Source organism: Desmodus rotundus, chromosome X (assembly GCF_022682495.2).
Source record: "Desmodus rotundus isolate HL8 chromosome X, HLdesRot8A.1, whole genome shotgun sequence".
In the NCBI taxonomy this organism is placed as follows: Eukaryota; Metazoa; Chordata; class Mammalia; order Chiroptera; family Phyllostomidae; genus Desmodus; species Desmodus rotundus.
In genome coordinates, this window is record NC_071400.1 from 97,133,066 (window position 1) to 97,146,641 (window position 13,576).

Consider the following 13,576-nt stretch of genomic DNA (forward strand, 5'->3'; position numbering starts at 1 on the left):
CCAGAGCAGAGCGGTATTGATCCTTGAATATGATCATGTATAATGTAGACACAAAACAGCTGTGAGCTCAGGCTGTCGTCCTTTCCAGGAGTGGTAGGTGTGTAAGCTGTTGATCTTGTCGTCAGGTTTGCTTGCTAGTTTACTTACAGGTTTTCTCAATACTAAAGCCCTGTGAAAGAGGTGCCTGCCTGGGGCTTACTTTTCAGTTTTTGGTTACAACACTACTTCTCACGATGCCTTACCCTGTACTTTTAAAAGATGCCAACAGTAATGATTTTCCTTAGTACAGGCACACGTTCTATTGTGATTCGCTTTATTGCACCCCATAGCTGTTGTGTTTTTTGTTTTTGTTTACAAATTGAAGGCAAGACCCTCTGCCCCAGCAAAAAGATCACAACTCACTTTGTGGTGCTTGTTTATTGCGGTGGCCTGGCACTAGGCCCGCAGTGTCTCTGAGCTGTGCCTGTGAAGTGTGGTCGGCGGAGGAGAAGATGCCTGCCTCCAGCAGGGAGACCGTGGCATCATTTCTGTAAAGGTCACTGTTGTCTGAAGAAATGACTGTTAAGTGTAATGTTACTCTTAAGAGATTTTCAAAGCCAGTTAACTATAAGCTTTATTTTAAAATATACAAATATCTTGAAATGTAGAAGACCTTAAGGTTGTTGGATTTAAAATAAACTCCACGCAAAGCTGTCACAACAAAGAAATCCATACCAAATTAATCACTGTGGACTGCTAATTCCATCTACTCATTTAACAATTCTAGTATTTAGGAGAAATGAAAGGAGTTACTATTATCAACTCAAAAAAAAGAAAAACCCCAACAGTTACTTATCACATGCTGTTCTAAGAGGAACGACCAGTTTATGGACTACTGGTACCAAGAATTTCAATGGCAAACTTAGAGCTCCCTTAAAGTCTGAACTGAGACAGGGAGTTGATGCAAATACTATCATTTGGGAAAAATATTCTCTGTGAATTCTAACACTCAACAAAATATAGTCATGTTTTAGAGAGGGACCATCCCTAACACTGCCAACTGCAGGCAGAAGGAATGGGACTCCAAAGTGGGCCACCTTGTCAAACACCAGGGACAATGAGACCTGCTTGTTGGGAACAGTTACATATCAGAACAATGAGAGTTCAAATGAAAATTAAAATGTTAAAACATGTATTCTAATGCACATGCACCACCAAATCATGGGGGAATTGAAACTGTGCTGCAAGGTCCAATGGGAAAAATACATGGGGATTTGGAGAGCCAAGACTCATCTCAGTTTTGCCAAGTGTGTTCCAGCGTAAACCTCTGCATTTCCTTCAGGGGTCACTACTATATCGCAGGGACTTTAGAAAGGCTGGTAACACTTTAAAAAGCATAAGTGAACAGCTCTAATTAAAATATTTGACCAGGTAAAAGCTCCTGAGGATCACATGGGTTTTCAGGTCTATATCTCAAGTATTTAAGAGAACACAGTAACAAAAAGAGCAGCTCTCCATATTTTAAGGAAAAGTACTGTTTCAGAGGTTGCTCACTTTTCTAGATTAAATACACAGGCAATACTGCCATTAAAGGGAAAATGAAGGGACTGCCTCCCATCTAAGCTAACTTAAACTTAAAATGACCCGCAATAAACGGCGGGGTGGAAACAGAACTCTAAAGGGCATGTGCATGCTATCTTTCGCTCACTGAAGTGTTAGGCCATTACCCACTTGACCTTCCCGTTACAGCATAAGTGCAATTTAGTTTGGGGAAAATAGTTTAATGTATCCCTCAAGAAAAAAATAGTTTAATATTTTCCCATCTCTAACAAAGCAGTGGTTATGAGGTCCAGCGCCACCAGGCGACCCTCATTCTGTCCCACACCGCTGAAAGCGAATCCATTGCTGGCCGGACGTCCAGGATGGTGAACTGGTAGTCCTCGTTGACCATGCCACCATCGTAGTAGTCAATGACGTATCTGACTTCCGTCCCACAACGGTTGATGATCCAGTCGTGCCTGTCGAAAGGCAACTCATACCTGGAGAGAAGACATGCTGGTGAGTGCTCCTGCTCGCGGTGCCTCCAGCTCTGGTCTGGAAAAGCTGTGAGAAAGGCGGAGACGCAGCACATGGCAAGGCCTGCTCTGACAGTCAAACATCTAAGTGGGGAAGTGAGCCTCAGAACCACAGCCCACAGCACCGAAGGAAGGTGGAGCTGAAGGTCTGTGATGAGTCCAGGTGTAACGACAGCCAGTCCGTCTACAGAGGAACAAGGTCCATGGGAAAGAGTGGGGTTCTGCCTACGCTGGGAGAAAAGGGAGGAGCCCCAAGTGTACAGTCCCAAAGAGGAGTAAGAGGACAGCTCAGTTCGATCCTGTGGTCATCAGATAGGAAGCAACCCAGGAAACCCGAATGAATCTGCCCACCACCAGGCAAACTTCCGGGAGAGGAAGAAACCTAGAGCTGCTCGCTGACCAAGTCGTGGAAGATGGCCCTACAGTTCTCAGACTGCCTGGTCTAGGAGCCCAGGGAGAGTGACCCTGACACAGGAGTGCCAATCACCTTTCCGCATCACACTCACCCCATCCAGGAGCGGATTCTTGCCCGCGGAGAGTACTCCTTGGCTTTACCTCCAAACCGGACCAACGAGGGACCACAAGGACACTCCCTAGAAAGCCCCGAATAAGAAAAGTGTATATAAAGATGTTATTTCCTTTGAAAAATAAATGTTGTAGTTTATCAATAATATGCATTTTTCTTTATGCATTTTACAAGTCAAATTTACAAAGAAAGGTGACTTTGCAAAAGTCAAATATCCCTATTCATTAAAAATGAATTCTTCGGTCACTGATCAGGTATGTTCCCCTCCCTCCACTTCCTTCCAAGTATCTGCACTGCTCTTTGCAGGAGTCAGGAACCAGGGCCTTTCCATTTGGCGTGGGGACAAAGGCCTACTCTCAGGGAAAAAAAGAAGGGTGAAGTATTGGGCATCATGCTTCTCTTTCACATAGAGCACCTGGGATTACTTTTTTTCCAGATGAACATAAGAAAATCCTATACTCTTCTTGGATTTGAAACTAGTGAATGGCCTGCATGAAGAAATAAAATGCAGGATGAATCCCTAGGAACTAATGTAGTTAGTGTCAGTCCAGCTCCTTAAGGAAGTAACTGCACACAAGCAGCTGGGTGACCAGGCCCTGGCTACAAAACCGCTCGCTCTCTGCAGAGCCTTGGCGAGGACTTCCTCGGTGCCAGCCAGCCCACTCCCAGGCGCAGGGAGTACGGGGGAGCAGCACCACACAAGACCCTCCTGCACTGGCAGAGCTCATGGTCAGCCCGCTCCCCCAGAGAAAGGCCTGTGTGCTAGGTGTCTCCTGATCTTGAGGCCTGCTGTGGACTCAGTAAATGTTGTAGAGTGAACATCTCCCTGGGGCCAGAGAACAACTTAGTGTCTGTCCCCTGTCCCACATGCTCTTCTTTCAGTGGACTCTGACACTCCTGTTAAGAGGTGGAGGTCTCTGACCCCTCCCCTTGAACTTGGAAGGCCAGTGACACTCTGAGGCTTCCCCTAGGTCATCAAAGGAGATGCAGCTTCCACCAGGAGCTTTTTGGAACCCCAAGTCTGGGAACCCAGACACTACAGTGTGAGGAAGCCAAAGCAGCCACATTTACAGGCTGTGGGCAGATGTCACGGCCAACAGCCGGCATCACTCACCAGACAAGCAAATGGGGCCATCAGAGGATTCCAGCCCACGACTTTGAAGCCGACCCTGACCACTGGGGTGGGTGAGGCCCCAGACACTGGGGAGCAGAGATGAGCCATCCCTACTCCGCACTTTCTGCACTCGGGACCCACCGACTCCATGAGCATAATGACGTGGTTGCCGTCCTCCACGGCTGCGTGGGGGTGGTCTGCCACAGGACAGTCACTGGAACAGACCTGCTACCTAAAGTGTTTTATTAAAATGACACATCTGAATAAATAGTAAAACTCCAGAAAGCGGACATAAACTAAGAAAGAGGCTGGAGGGATTTTTTAAAGATCTCAAACATACTTACGCAGCATGAAGGGCTTCCCACTTCAAAATCTCCTTCCAAGCCTGCTCGTTGTTCTGATTGTGGATTCTAATGATATTGTACATGTCTTTCTGACTGATGTCGTCATCCTTCCACTTCCACCTAGGAAAGAATGGCCGGTGAGAGTGGACAAACCCCAGTGTCTGTGTGGGCACACGCCCTGTTAGTTCTGTTTCTCCGTAGAATCCTGAGTAAACTGCGGTGGCCTTGCGCTTATCCTCCGGTAAGTCTGAGAATTATTCTAAACAAATTAACTTTTTAAATAAAAACTTACTGTATGTTTGGGGGATAAAAACCTCTTTGGCATTTATTCTTAGATGAATGTGACAAATTTATGTTCTCAGCCATGTGCTCCCTCACTTACCCTTTCTTTAACATCGCGTTCCAGAACATCTGTTCAGAAGGATAAACCCACTTTTTCTCGGAATCTGCTCTTGGAATGGATGACTCCTCTCTCACAGTAGAGAGTGGAAATGGCTGATCAGGGGCCGGTGTCTGGTTAGGTGGCGGCATCTAAATAAAATAATGGAATATTTTTTAAATATTGTAAATGTGTTCTCAAGAAGAAACAAGCAATATAATTAACTACTTCCTGGGAAGCAACACGTGACACAGGTTCTCTTTTGAAGCACTGCCGTCCAAGTTTCAGACGGCTCAGATCCCTTGGCTGTCTTGAAGAGTCAGTGCTGAAGGTGTTTTTCCTTCTTGTCCAAGTTCTCCTACATGGTCAATATGCCTTCTGGTTATATTTTTGGTCTCCTTCTCCTTAAGGATTAAGAAGTGAAAACAAAGACGCACCACAATCCGTAGGCACCTGTACAATATACGTACACCACCACTTCCTATTGCAAAATCCGTTACTTTTGGGATCTTGCTTATGCTTTCAGCTTTTGGGCTGAAGACATTATGGATGAGAGGTGCTGTCCCCACACCAGCATACTGCAGGGAGGGGGACAATGCTTTCTCCCAGACACAGGGACAGCAGTACCATTATGCAAACACTTAGCCTGGCCCAGGGTTTTCTCACTCTTGGCAGTATTGCCATTTCAGCTGGACAACACCTGGGTATCAGGCTCTGCTCCAGCACTGCAGGATGTTCAGCGACATGCCTGACCTCTACCCAATAGTACCTCTTCCCCACTTATGACAACCAATGGCCCCCAAGGGCCAAAACTGCCCCAGGTTGAGAACCACTGGCCTAGAACTCCCTTTTGTAGTGAAAGTATGGAGGATTTCCTAGCAGGTGTGCATAAATTAGGATGTCTCAACATGACCCCTGGTTAGAAAGATGGCAGGAGAGCTGGGTGTGCTGGCCCCACACCAAGCATTTTACTGCATTTTTACCAAAGCAAGTTTAAGAACACAGGTCGGAGGCAGGTGGGGATTCAGTCTGGGCTCTCCCACTTCCTAGGTGAATGATGTGGGGCAAATGGCTTCCTCTCTCACTCTTGGTGTCATCAGCTCTAAAATGGTGACATGAAGACACCTGACTGCACAGAGTTGTGACAAGGATTACAGGAGAGAGTGTATGGTGCTCAGCATACTCCAAAAGATGTGAGCAAAAAAAAAAAAAAAAAAAAAAAAAAAACCAAAAAAACACACCAAACTTCGCTGTTTTTCATAGTCTCACTACATGTCAGAATCCCATGGGGTAAGAGTCAAGGTCTGCAGGATTCCAAAGGCTCATGTTCTGAACCACTAGGGTATCTGAGATGATCTAGACCAGCGGTCTAACAGGGGTGCTTTTGGAAATGTCTGGAGACGCTTTTGTCTGTCACAACTGAGCTAAGCGGGAGCGACTGGCATCTAGTGGGTGGTGACCAGGGGTGCTACTAAATGTCCCACAGTACGCAGGGCAGCACCCTCCGCAAGGAATCATCTGGCCCCAGGTGTCACTAGCGGCAACAGGGAGAAACCCGGGTCTAGTCCACCTTCTTCCTCAACACAGCGGTCTCCTTATAGCTCCTGGGGTCATTACTGAGTGCCACGGAGGAAGTGTTCGTGCCTCCGCCCACAAGACTCACCGAATCTGCCAGCACCTTGACGCTGGATTTCCCAGCCTCCAGAACTGTGAGAAACAAACGTCTGTTGTTTGTAAGCCACCAGTTCATGGTACTGTTATATATGCTACGTTATATTACATATTGCTGCATATATACCTTCCACACCTTTTCTTTTCCAGACTAAATATCTCTAAGTTCCCTGAAATCTTGGTTTGCCAAGATTTCTAAATACTTTTTGAGAATCCTGTGGCCTTCTAAACGACAGGCCCCAGTCTGTCTATCTCTCCATTAAAATGCAATTCCAAACACGAAACCTCAATTCCCTGTGTGGTCTGACCATCACAAAATGGAGCGATGCTGCGCTTGCCCTGTCCCTGCTTTCTCAATGGCATACCACTGCTGGCTGCCACGTGATGCTGCGCCACTCCAGTGACTCACGTGCAGGCTGGCACCCAGCTGTTCCCGAGGCAGCCCCCACAGTCTTACAGTGTACCTACAACGTTGCCCCAGACCAGAAACACCTTTACTAACTCTAGTTGCACTCCTAATGGAACTTCCCTTCTACTATCCCAAGAGGAGATGTTCTCTCGGGATGGCTTATTCCCAGTCCACCCTCTCTGGTACTTTGTGATCACCATTTTCTTTCTCTTCGTAACACATTTGAGATTTTCCCTGTGGATGGACTATGAGATTTCTTTGATTTAAAAGAACAAAAGAATAAACCCTAGCAGAGTGCAGTTTGTCTTGAAATTCCATAAAAGCACGTCTGCATACAAAGTTCCAGGAAGAGGAGCCGAGGGCGGATTACCAGATTAGAAGGATCGAGGTTCTCCTTATTCACAGTCACAGCGCCCGTAACAGGACACTCCACATACTCATACGCGCGTTCTTGGTGGGCAGGCTCGGAGTAGGTTTTGGTCTCATTGGTTGGCTGTGCACTCACTGGACAACCTGAAATAAATCAAGTATAAAAACGGTGTCACCACAAAGGCAGTACATCTGGCTCCCTCAACCTGGGCCCTAAAGAGCTGGATTTCTGACCAGCGATGATCACACGCAAAGTCAGGTGTCTACTGCTAAAAGCTGCCAAAAGCTAAGCTAGCTAACATTCTAATACCCTAAACACCAGGAGAAGGTTCTATAAATTTACTTTCCCTTTGAAAGAGAAACCAGTAGCCCTTCTCTTATTGTGTCATGCCCCAAGCAAAAATACCCCTCCCAAATAACTCAACATTTGCAAGGGAATGCCACGGTTTCAGTAATGGGCTAGAAGGTACCTACCTGGACTTGCAGCTGTGAGCTGCTACAGCGGAACCTAAGTGGGGGCTGGGCCACATTTCACCCTTCTCTCCCTGACTACCTAGTCCCAAGTTCCAGACAAGGCCCAGCCCCAGTCAGGACACAGGAGATGAAAATGAGCAGAGGAACCCTCAAAAAGGCTTCTGGAGAAAAGTCTCAATGCACTCTGCTTGTGCTCTGCCCTAGGACTAAAACAAACCACAGAAAACTACCTCTTGGCTGAGGTTCTAGTCCCCATTAGAAGACAGCCAAGCATTTAGGAAGAAAAGGCAGACATTATAGAAAACATTCCATAATCCATGTAGGATCCAGAGGCCGCTTAGGAGAGGAGGTCTGAACCTAGGAGAGCAGCAGCAGAAGGGCAGTCAATGCCCAAAGATACTGGGTACTGACAGAAGCAAGTGTGGGGACTGAGAAGCTGGTCTATGGCTTAGGGGAGGGGGCAAGTGTCGGGTGAGCTACAGCCCAGGAAGACAGCTGTGCATGTAACAAAATCCTTGTCTGAGGCAGCAGCAATAACACCAGGAATACACTGGATGCTGGATGTCCCCCACAAAAAAAGACAAGTTTCCTTTCACCTGCTTTCCTCTGCTTCTCCTTCCAGATCCATATTATACTTGAGGAGTGAAGGCAGACTTGCTATACCTCCTCTCCTCTCTCCCACTCCCAGTGTCAATCTTTTCTGGGTCACTGATCCCAGCTGGGCATTAATAAAAAATACTGTTTACATTTTTCATGTTATAGAACCCCCAGCCCCTTCAATCTCCTACAACTATCCACATCTTTTACTAATGAAAAAATCTGAGTGACAGCTCTTCTGGATACACAGCAAATGAAATCAAACTGATACACAGGGCTATGATCTCCCTGGGGATGCTCAGGACAGAAGCACACTCAACCTGTGTCAATTCGTCCTGTTTGGAGAGACCCTGCAAGAGAGCTGGATCTGCCCTTGTCCAAGGTGACGGAGCTTTCACTGGCCTTGCTACTTATGAGCTGCATGAGCTCTAAGTTTCCTTAACTATAATACAGGGAGAAAACCCACCACACAGGGTTGAGGATGAGAATGTTAATTCTATCAGGAAAGGGCTTTTGTCTGTTTTATACATTGCTGTTCTCTCGATGCAAACACAAACAAGTGAGACCCATCAGTGCTTGGCACAGAGTGGGCAGTGACTAAGTCCTTGCTGACTGACCAGGGGAATGAAGTGTTAGCACTCAGTAAGCAGGCTGTGTGGATTCCTCCCCTCATGTCTTGCAACAAGAAGTCACACATCAGGCTGATTCAGGCTTGCTTTATATAAACAATCTTTTCCATTTGCACCTAAAGAATGAACAGCAAGTCCATCAGGCAATAACTTATTTTTACATAGATGAATACTACCATGGATACAGCAGTAAAGTTGTCTAGATAAATAAAGATAGCTAGATTGAGACCAAGGTTTCTCAACCACAGCCCTCTTGACATTTGGGGCCAGATGATTTTTAGTTCGGGGGTTGTCCTGTGCACTGTAGGTTGTTTAGCAGAACTACTGGCTTCTACTCACTAGATATACCCACTCCTCTCGGTTGTAAAAAGCTAAAAGGTCTCCAGACATTTCCCTGAGGGGAGAGGGAATCACCCCCCAAGTTGAGAACCACTGATGGAGACACACGCAAACTTTGGGGGTGGAGCTGTTGTGCGGAACAAACATTAAACCCCCACAAATTATTTCAGTTGATCGTCATAATAACCCTGTAAAGTAGCATTATCCTCATCTTACAGATGATGGGTTGAGAAGTAACTCGTCTGTAGTCACATAACCTGTAAATAGCAAGCAACATAAGGACCCAGCCCAGGCTGCCTCACTCGCGGGCCTAGGAGCCTCACTAGTGTGCTGTACTGCCTCTTCCCTAAAATCCTTTTGAGGATTCTCTTTTGTTTTTATATTCTAGACAAAGAGTCGATTACCTTTCATTTTCTCTTCATGCATTGGACATCCTGAAGGTGGGGATGTAGTCTGGTGATCTGAAGCACTTGAGGTCTGGACTGTAGCAGCAGGGACAGATGCAGACAAACCCATGGTTGGAAGCGCAGTGTTGAAACCGAACAATTCTAAATTCACACGTGTCAAAGCAGAGACAGATTAATGCTGATGTGTGGGTTTGACTACTCCCTGGGAATTTTTTTTACGGTTTTATTTATTTTTTGAGAGAGGGGAAGGGAGGGAGAAAGAGAGGGGGAGAAACATCAACGGGTGGTTGCCTCTCACGTAACCCCCACTGGGGAAGCAGCCGGAACCCAGGCCTGTGCCCTGACTGGGAATGGAACCAACGACCCTTCAATTTGCAGGCTGGCGCTCAAACCACTGAGCCACACCAGCCAGGGCTCCCTGGGAATTCTTAATCTGGCCAACCCTTGTTATTCCTGCTTGCGATCCTTACCGGCATTTACAGACAGGGCAGAGTACACTTCCAGCGACAGCTTTAATATATTACCGCCTCTGGGCATTACTAGTGTGACCTGTACACCAGCCTTTGGGGAAATGTTTCTAAAGGTGTGTGGATTCTGAGGGTGAGGTGAGGTGGCCCCTGAGAAACTACGTCACAGTAAGGGGGTTAGGCCGGGGGACAGAGGGTCCTAGGTGGTGATCGCACGGGAGAGGAGAGGTCCACAGGGCAGACTAGACCCCCGGCCCCAAGGCTTAGCGGGGTTTGCGAGTCTGGGAAAAGTGCCGCTAAGTCTGGGAAAGGGATATAGGGAAGGAAGGAAAGGACCGCAGAGGGCAAGGTGCTAACGGTCCTCCTCGCGAGGTCCCCCTGTGTTCCGCCCGCTCCGGCCCCCGGCCTCCAGACCCCCACTGGCCTCGGCGAGCGCGCCCCCCGCACCTGCCCCCCGTCCGGGCCGCTCTGGGCGGCTGGCCCCGCCTCTCACTTCCAACTCCGGCCTGGAGCGGCAGCGCCCCTCCGCCACCGACGCCGCCTTCCCCTCGCTCGGTCACCGCTGTCGCCGCGGTCACCGCCGTCAACGCCGGCACTCGCGCGCGCCGCGACTTCCTTTTCTGAAGGCGGGACTTCCGTGTGTACGGTAGTCAAAGCGCGAGCTGAGGGGCAAGAGCTTCCGTCAATCACGAAGGAGTTAGGCGTGCCCCTCCCTCCTCGGCCGACCAGTGGGAGCGCCTCGCTCTGGCCCCGCCCCTCCAGGCGGAGCGCTTTCCACGCCGGGGCGGAGCGCTTTCCACGCCGGGGCGGAGCGCTTTCCACGTGGGGGCAGATCCCGCAGGCTGAATTTGGTCCGCGCCAGCGATTTCCCTGGAGCAAGGCTTTCACTACAGATGCTTTAAGAGCAGAGGAGTTGCTTTGGTTTTAAAAAGCTCTGTCTTTTAAGTTGTATCTCATCAGTTTTAATCATAGTAATGACTCAAAAAACCTCAGTAGGTGTCCAGAACTGTGGCGGACCCTGGAGATCCAAAGATGAACACAAGACTCCCCCTCCCCAGGTCTTCTTAACTGGGGTTGTGCACTTCAAGGTCTGTATTTTCACTTAACTCTAACAGAAATGGAGTGTTTCTTTTTTTCCATCAGGGATGCAGGCAACAAATCTTAGCAGTGTTAGCCATATGTGGCATAGTTGAAATTACAGAGAAATGATGTCCCATGATTGTTGTTTTTGTCTCAAAATATTAGTCTACACTACTTTGAAATTAAGATAATTTTATCTTGTTATTTAAAAAGTGTTAATGAGAAGCACATGCCTTTCTGCATCACTGCAGTAAATCTGTGAAGTACACTCAGGTGCCCCATTTAGGGCCAGGCAGTCCCAGCACCCCAGGGGTGCTGGGAGTGTTGGCAGGGGACAGCTCAGGGCTTTCTCCAGGATTTGCCCTCAGCCTAAGAGTCCTGCCTCAGACAAATTCACATTCCGTCCCTGTGGCAGGTTGCAGCCGATGAGTGGTCTCTGCAAGGGTACATAAGCACAGGCCCCTAGCCTCAAGGGGCACAACTCAGAAGGGCCAACCAACCCAGCTTCAGAGCTGCTCAGAGAGGATCAGCTGAAGCTTCTATCGCTATGCACGGCAATTCTTTTGCCCAGTCCTTCCATCACTCTCTTAACAGCTGTTCAGGAGAGCACACCTACGTGCAAATCTTTTAATAAGTTCAATTATTATTTAGGTTTGTTAAGGCCAGAAGATTGGGAAAGGACTGCCACTCAAAAGCACAGATTCCAAGAAAGGGAGTACACATCACAGCACAGGGCGCCACACACATGAGGAAGCACTGGGGTCCATCAGTGGGCAGAGGGAGGGGGAGACTGTGGGCAACAGTACTGTGGTTTCCGTGGGAAGGAAGAGGTGAGATAGGGTAAGCAGGTTTAGGATTGGCTAATAGGAATTACTGTCAGCAGGCTCCGGAGTACAGAGTACAGGGGCTGTCCCCAGTTGTGTTGTTCCTGTCCCCGGGGCAATTAGGGCAGGTGTGTAGTGGCCCAGATTGTGAGAACCCAATAGGGGAAGTGGTTGGGGGTGTGTACTCAGCTGCTCAAGAAGAGGGAGCTGACCAGTCTCCTGCCAGGGCCTCAAACCTGAAGACAGCATTTCAAATACTATGATGTATAAAGGCACTGTATATTTCCTGGGGAACCTGGCCTTCAACAGTTAAAATCTGTTTTTTTTTTTTTTTAAAATGTTGATAACTGTACTTCAGTACAATTGGTTTCTTTTGTAAATTCTTGTATTTTGTTTCCTGCATGTAAAAGTATTATTCTGGAAAGATAGAAACCACCAGACTCCAAAGGGGCATACGACACAAAAAAAGCAAAAAGTTTTAGTAATGGTTGAGACAGTCATGCAATTTGCATCTCAACAGACCGACGTGTAGACTATTCTGGAGTGAAAAGGAAGAAGTGGCTGTTGTGAGTGTGCTGTGCACGTACTGGATAGAAAGGAAAGAGTAAGTAGCAAGAATGTTTTACTTACAGATAGAAAAGAAACTAATGCAGAGTGTTAAAGGAAGAGATGTCGGTGCCCAAGACTGGATGGGATGCCTTCTACCCATTTCCCTTCTCTGCGGGCAGTGCTATTTAACTGTTTCTTCTAATTTATCAATCCAAGTTCCAAGAAACATGCACACAAATGCACATTTCCAGTAGTTACACAATTTGGGGGAAAAAACATGGTTTAATATTTACATTACTATGAGTGTAGAGATATTCATAATGATTTATGATAAATTTCTTACTCGTGCAACTTTTTCACTAGATTTTAATATTTACCTTGTTTTTCCCCTTTGTCTGATTTTTAATTTTTATCCTTAAATTTTCTGCCAGCGTTGTAAATCTCCTTTCATTGCACTCAAAGATATCAACTACTCTATATGTCTCATTTTTCCCCTTGAAATCTTACTCTTACATAAGCACCTCACCTCTGTCAGTGCCCAATTCTAGACTGCTTGGAAATGACTTCTGCCAGTTATCTTCCAGCGATTGCCATTCATACTTTTCCTCGATATGTTGGATCTCTAGTTCTTGGGGACCATGTATTCTTCTTCGCATTGTTTTGGGAGCATATCAGTTTTGGAGGTTTCGAAAACCAGAAAATGTCAGTGCTGTACCCTCCCACCTGCTTGGTAGTTTGGATATATAATTCTAGGTTTAGAAATATTTCTCTCAGAATTGTTAAATGGGTGCTTCATTGTCTTCTGGTTTCCATTGTTGATGTTAAGAAGTCAAATGTCATTTCTTCCCCCCCCCCCTTTCTCAATGTTTTCAACATCTTCTCTTTCTTCCAGTGGCCTGAGAAGGTGCGCCTTGACATAGACCTGTTTGCTTTCTTTGGCTTGGCACTTGATGGGAGCATTCATTCTGGAAACCTATGTCCTTCCATGTTGGGCTGTGTCCGTGTATTATTGATTTTCTGGATAACGTGCTTCCCTCTCCATTTCATCATTCGCTCTTTCTGGGAACCTAGATTACTCTTAATGCTGCATTCCTACACTGACACTAATTATCTTACATTTTTCTCTTATTTTCCATGACTTTTTCATTTTTTTCCCTATTCTTTAGGAATTTAAAAAATCCACAATGATTTTGCTTGGTTTATTTTTGCTATCGTGTTTGGAATTTCCCAAGCATATGCGTATGTATGTGTATGTGTGCACATGCGTGTGTATTTGTGTGAGTGTGCATGTGTGTATATGTGTGTGTACACGACCATATACAAGGCAGTGATGTGGGTTTTCCA

At 46.8% G+C, this 13,576-nt stretch overlaps 1 protein-coding gene across 2 annotated transcripts; it reads right to left on the minus strand.

The window, feature by feature from the left end:
• Positions 1 to 595: 595 nt before the first annotated feature.
• On the minus strand, positions 596 to 10,401 carry HCCS (holocytochrome c synthase). Of its 2 annotated transcripts, none has more exons than XM_053917561.2 (7): positions 10,273 to 10,401; positions 9,310 to 9,453; positions 6,868 to 7,010; positions 4,421 to 4,569; positions 4,039 to 4,158; positions 2,561 to 2,647; positions 596 to 2,018 (listed from the first exon to the last, which is right to left on the minus strand). In XM_053917561.2, exons 2-7 carry the CDS (start codon positions 9,419 to 9,421, stop codon positions 1,820 to 1,822), a joined length of 810 nt encoding a protein of 269 aa, XP_053773536.1. In that variant the 5' UTR covers positions 9,422 to 9,453; positions 10,273 to 10,401; the 3' UTR covers positions 596 to 1,819. The 2 variants fall into 2 exon arrangements, with proteins under 2 accessions (XP_053773536.1, XP_053773535.1); XM_053917560.2 differs by having other exon boundaries at positions 10,227 to 10,379.
• Positions 10,402 to 13,576: the final 3,175 nt, after the last annotated feature.

What these genes read in the sequence shown, in the direction of transcription:
- HCCS (XM_053917561.2), bottom strand. Translation starts at nt 9,421, where the DNA reads ATGGGTTTGTCTGCATCTGTCCCTGCTGCTACAGTCCAGACCTCAAGT. An exon ending in GCATGAAGAGAAAATGAAAG is followed by an intron (nt 7,011 to 9,309) that starts GTAATCGACTCT and finishes GATTTATTTCAG; the next exon opens with GTTGTCCAGTGAGTGCACAG. An exon ending in AGAATCCGCTCCTGGATGGG is followed by an intron (nt 2,019 to 2,560) that starts GTGAGTGTGATG and finishes TCTTCTCTCCAG; the next exon opens with GTATGAGTTGCCTTTCGACA.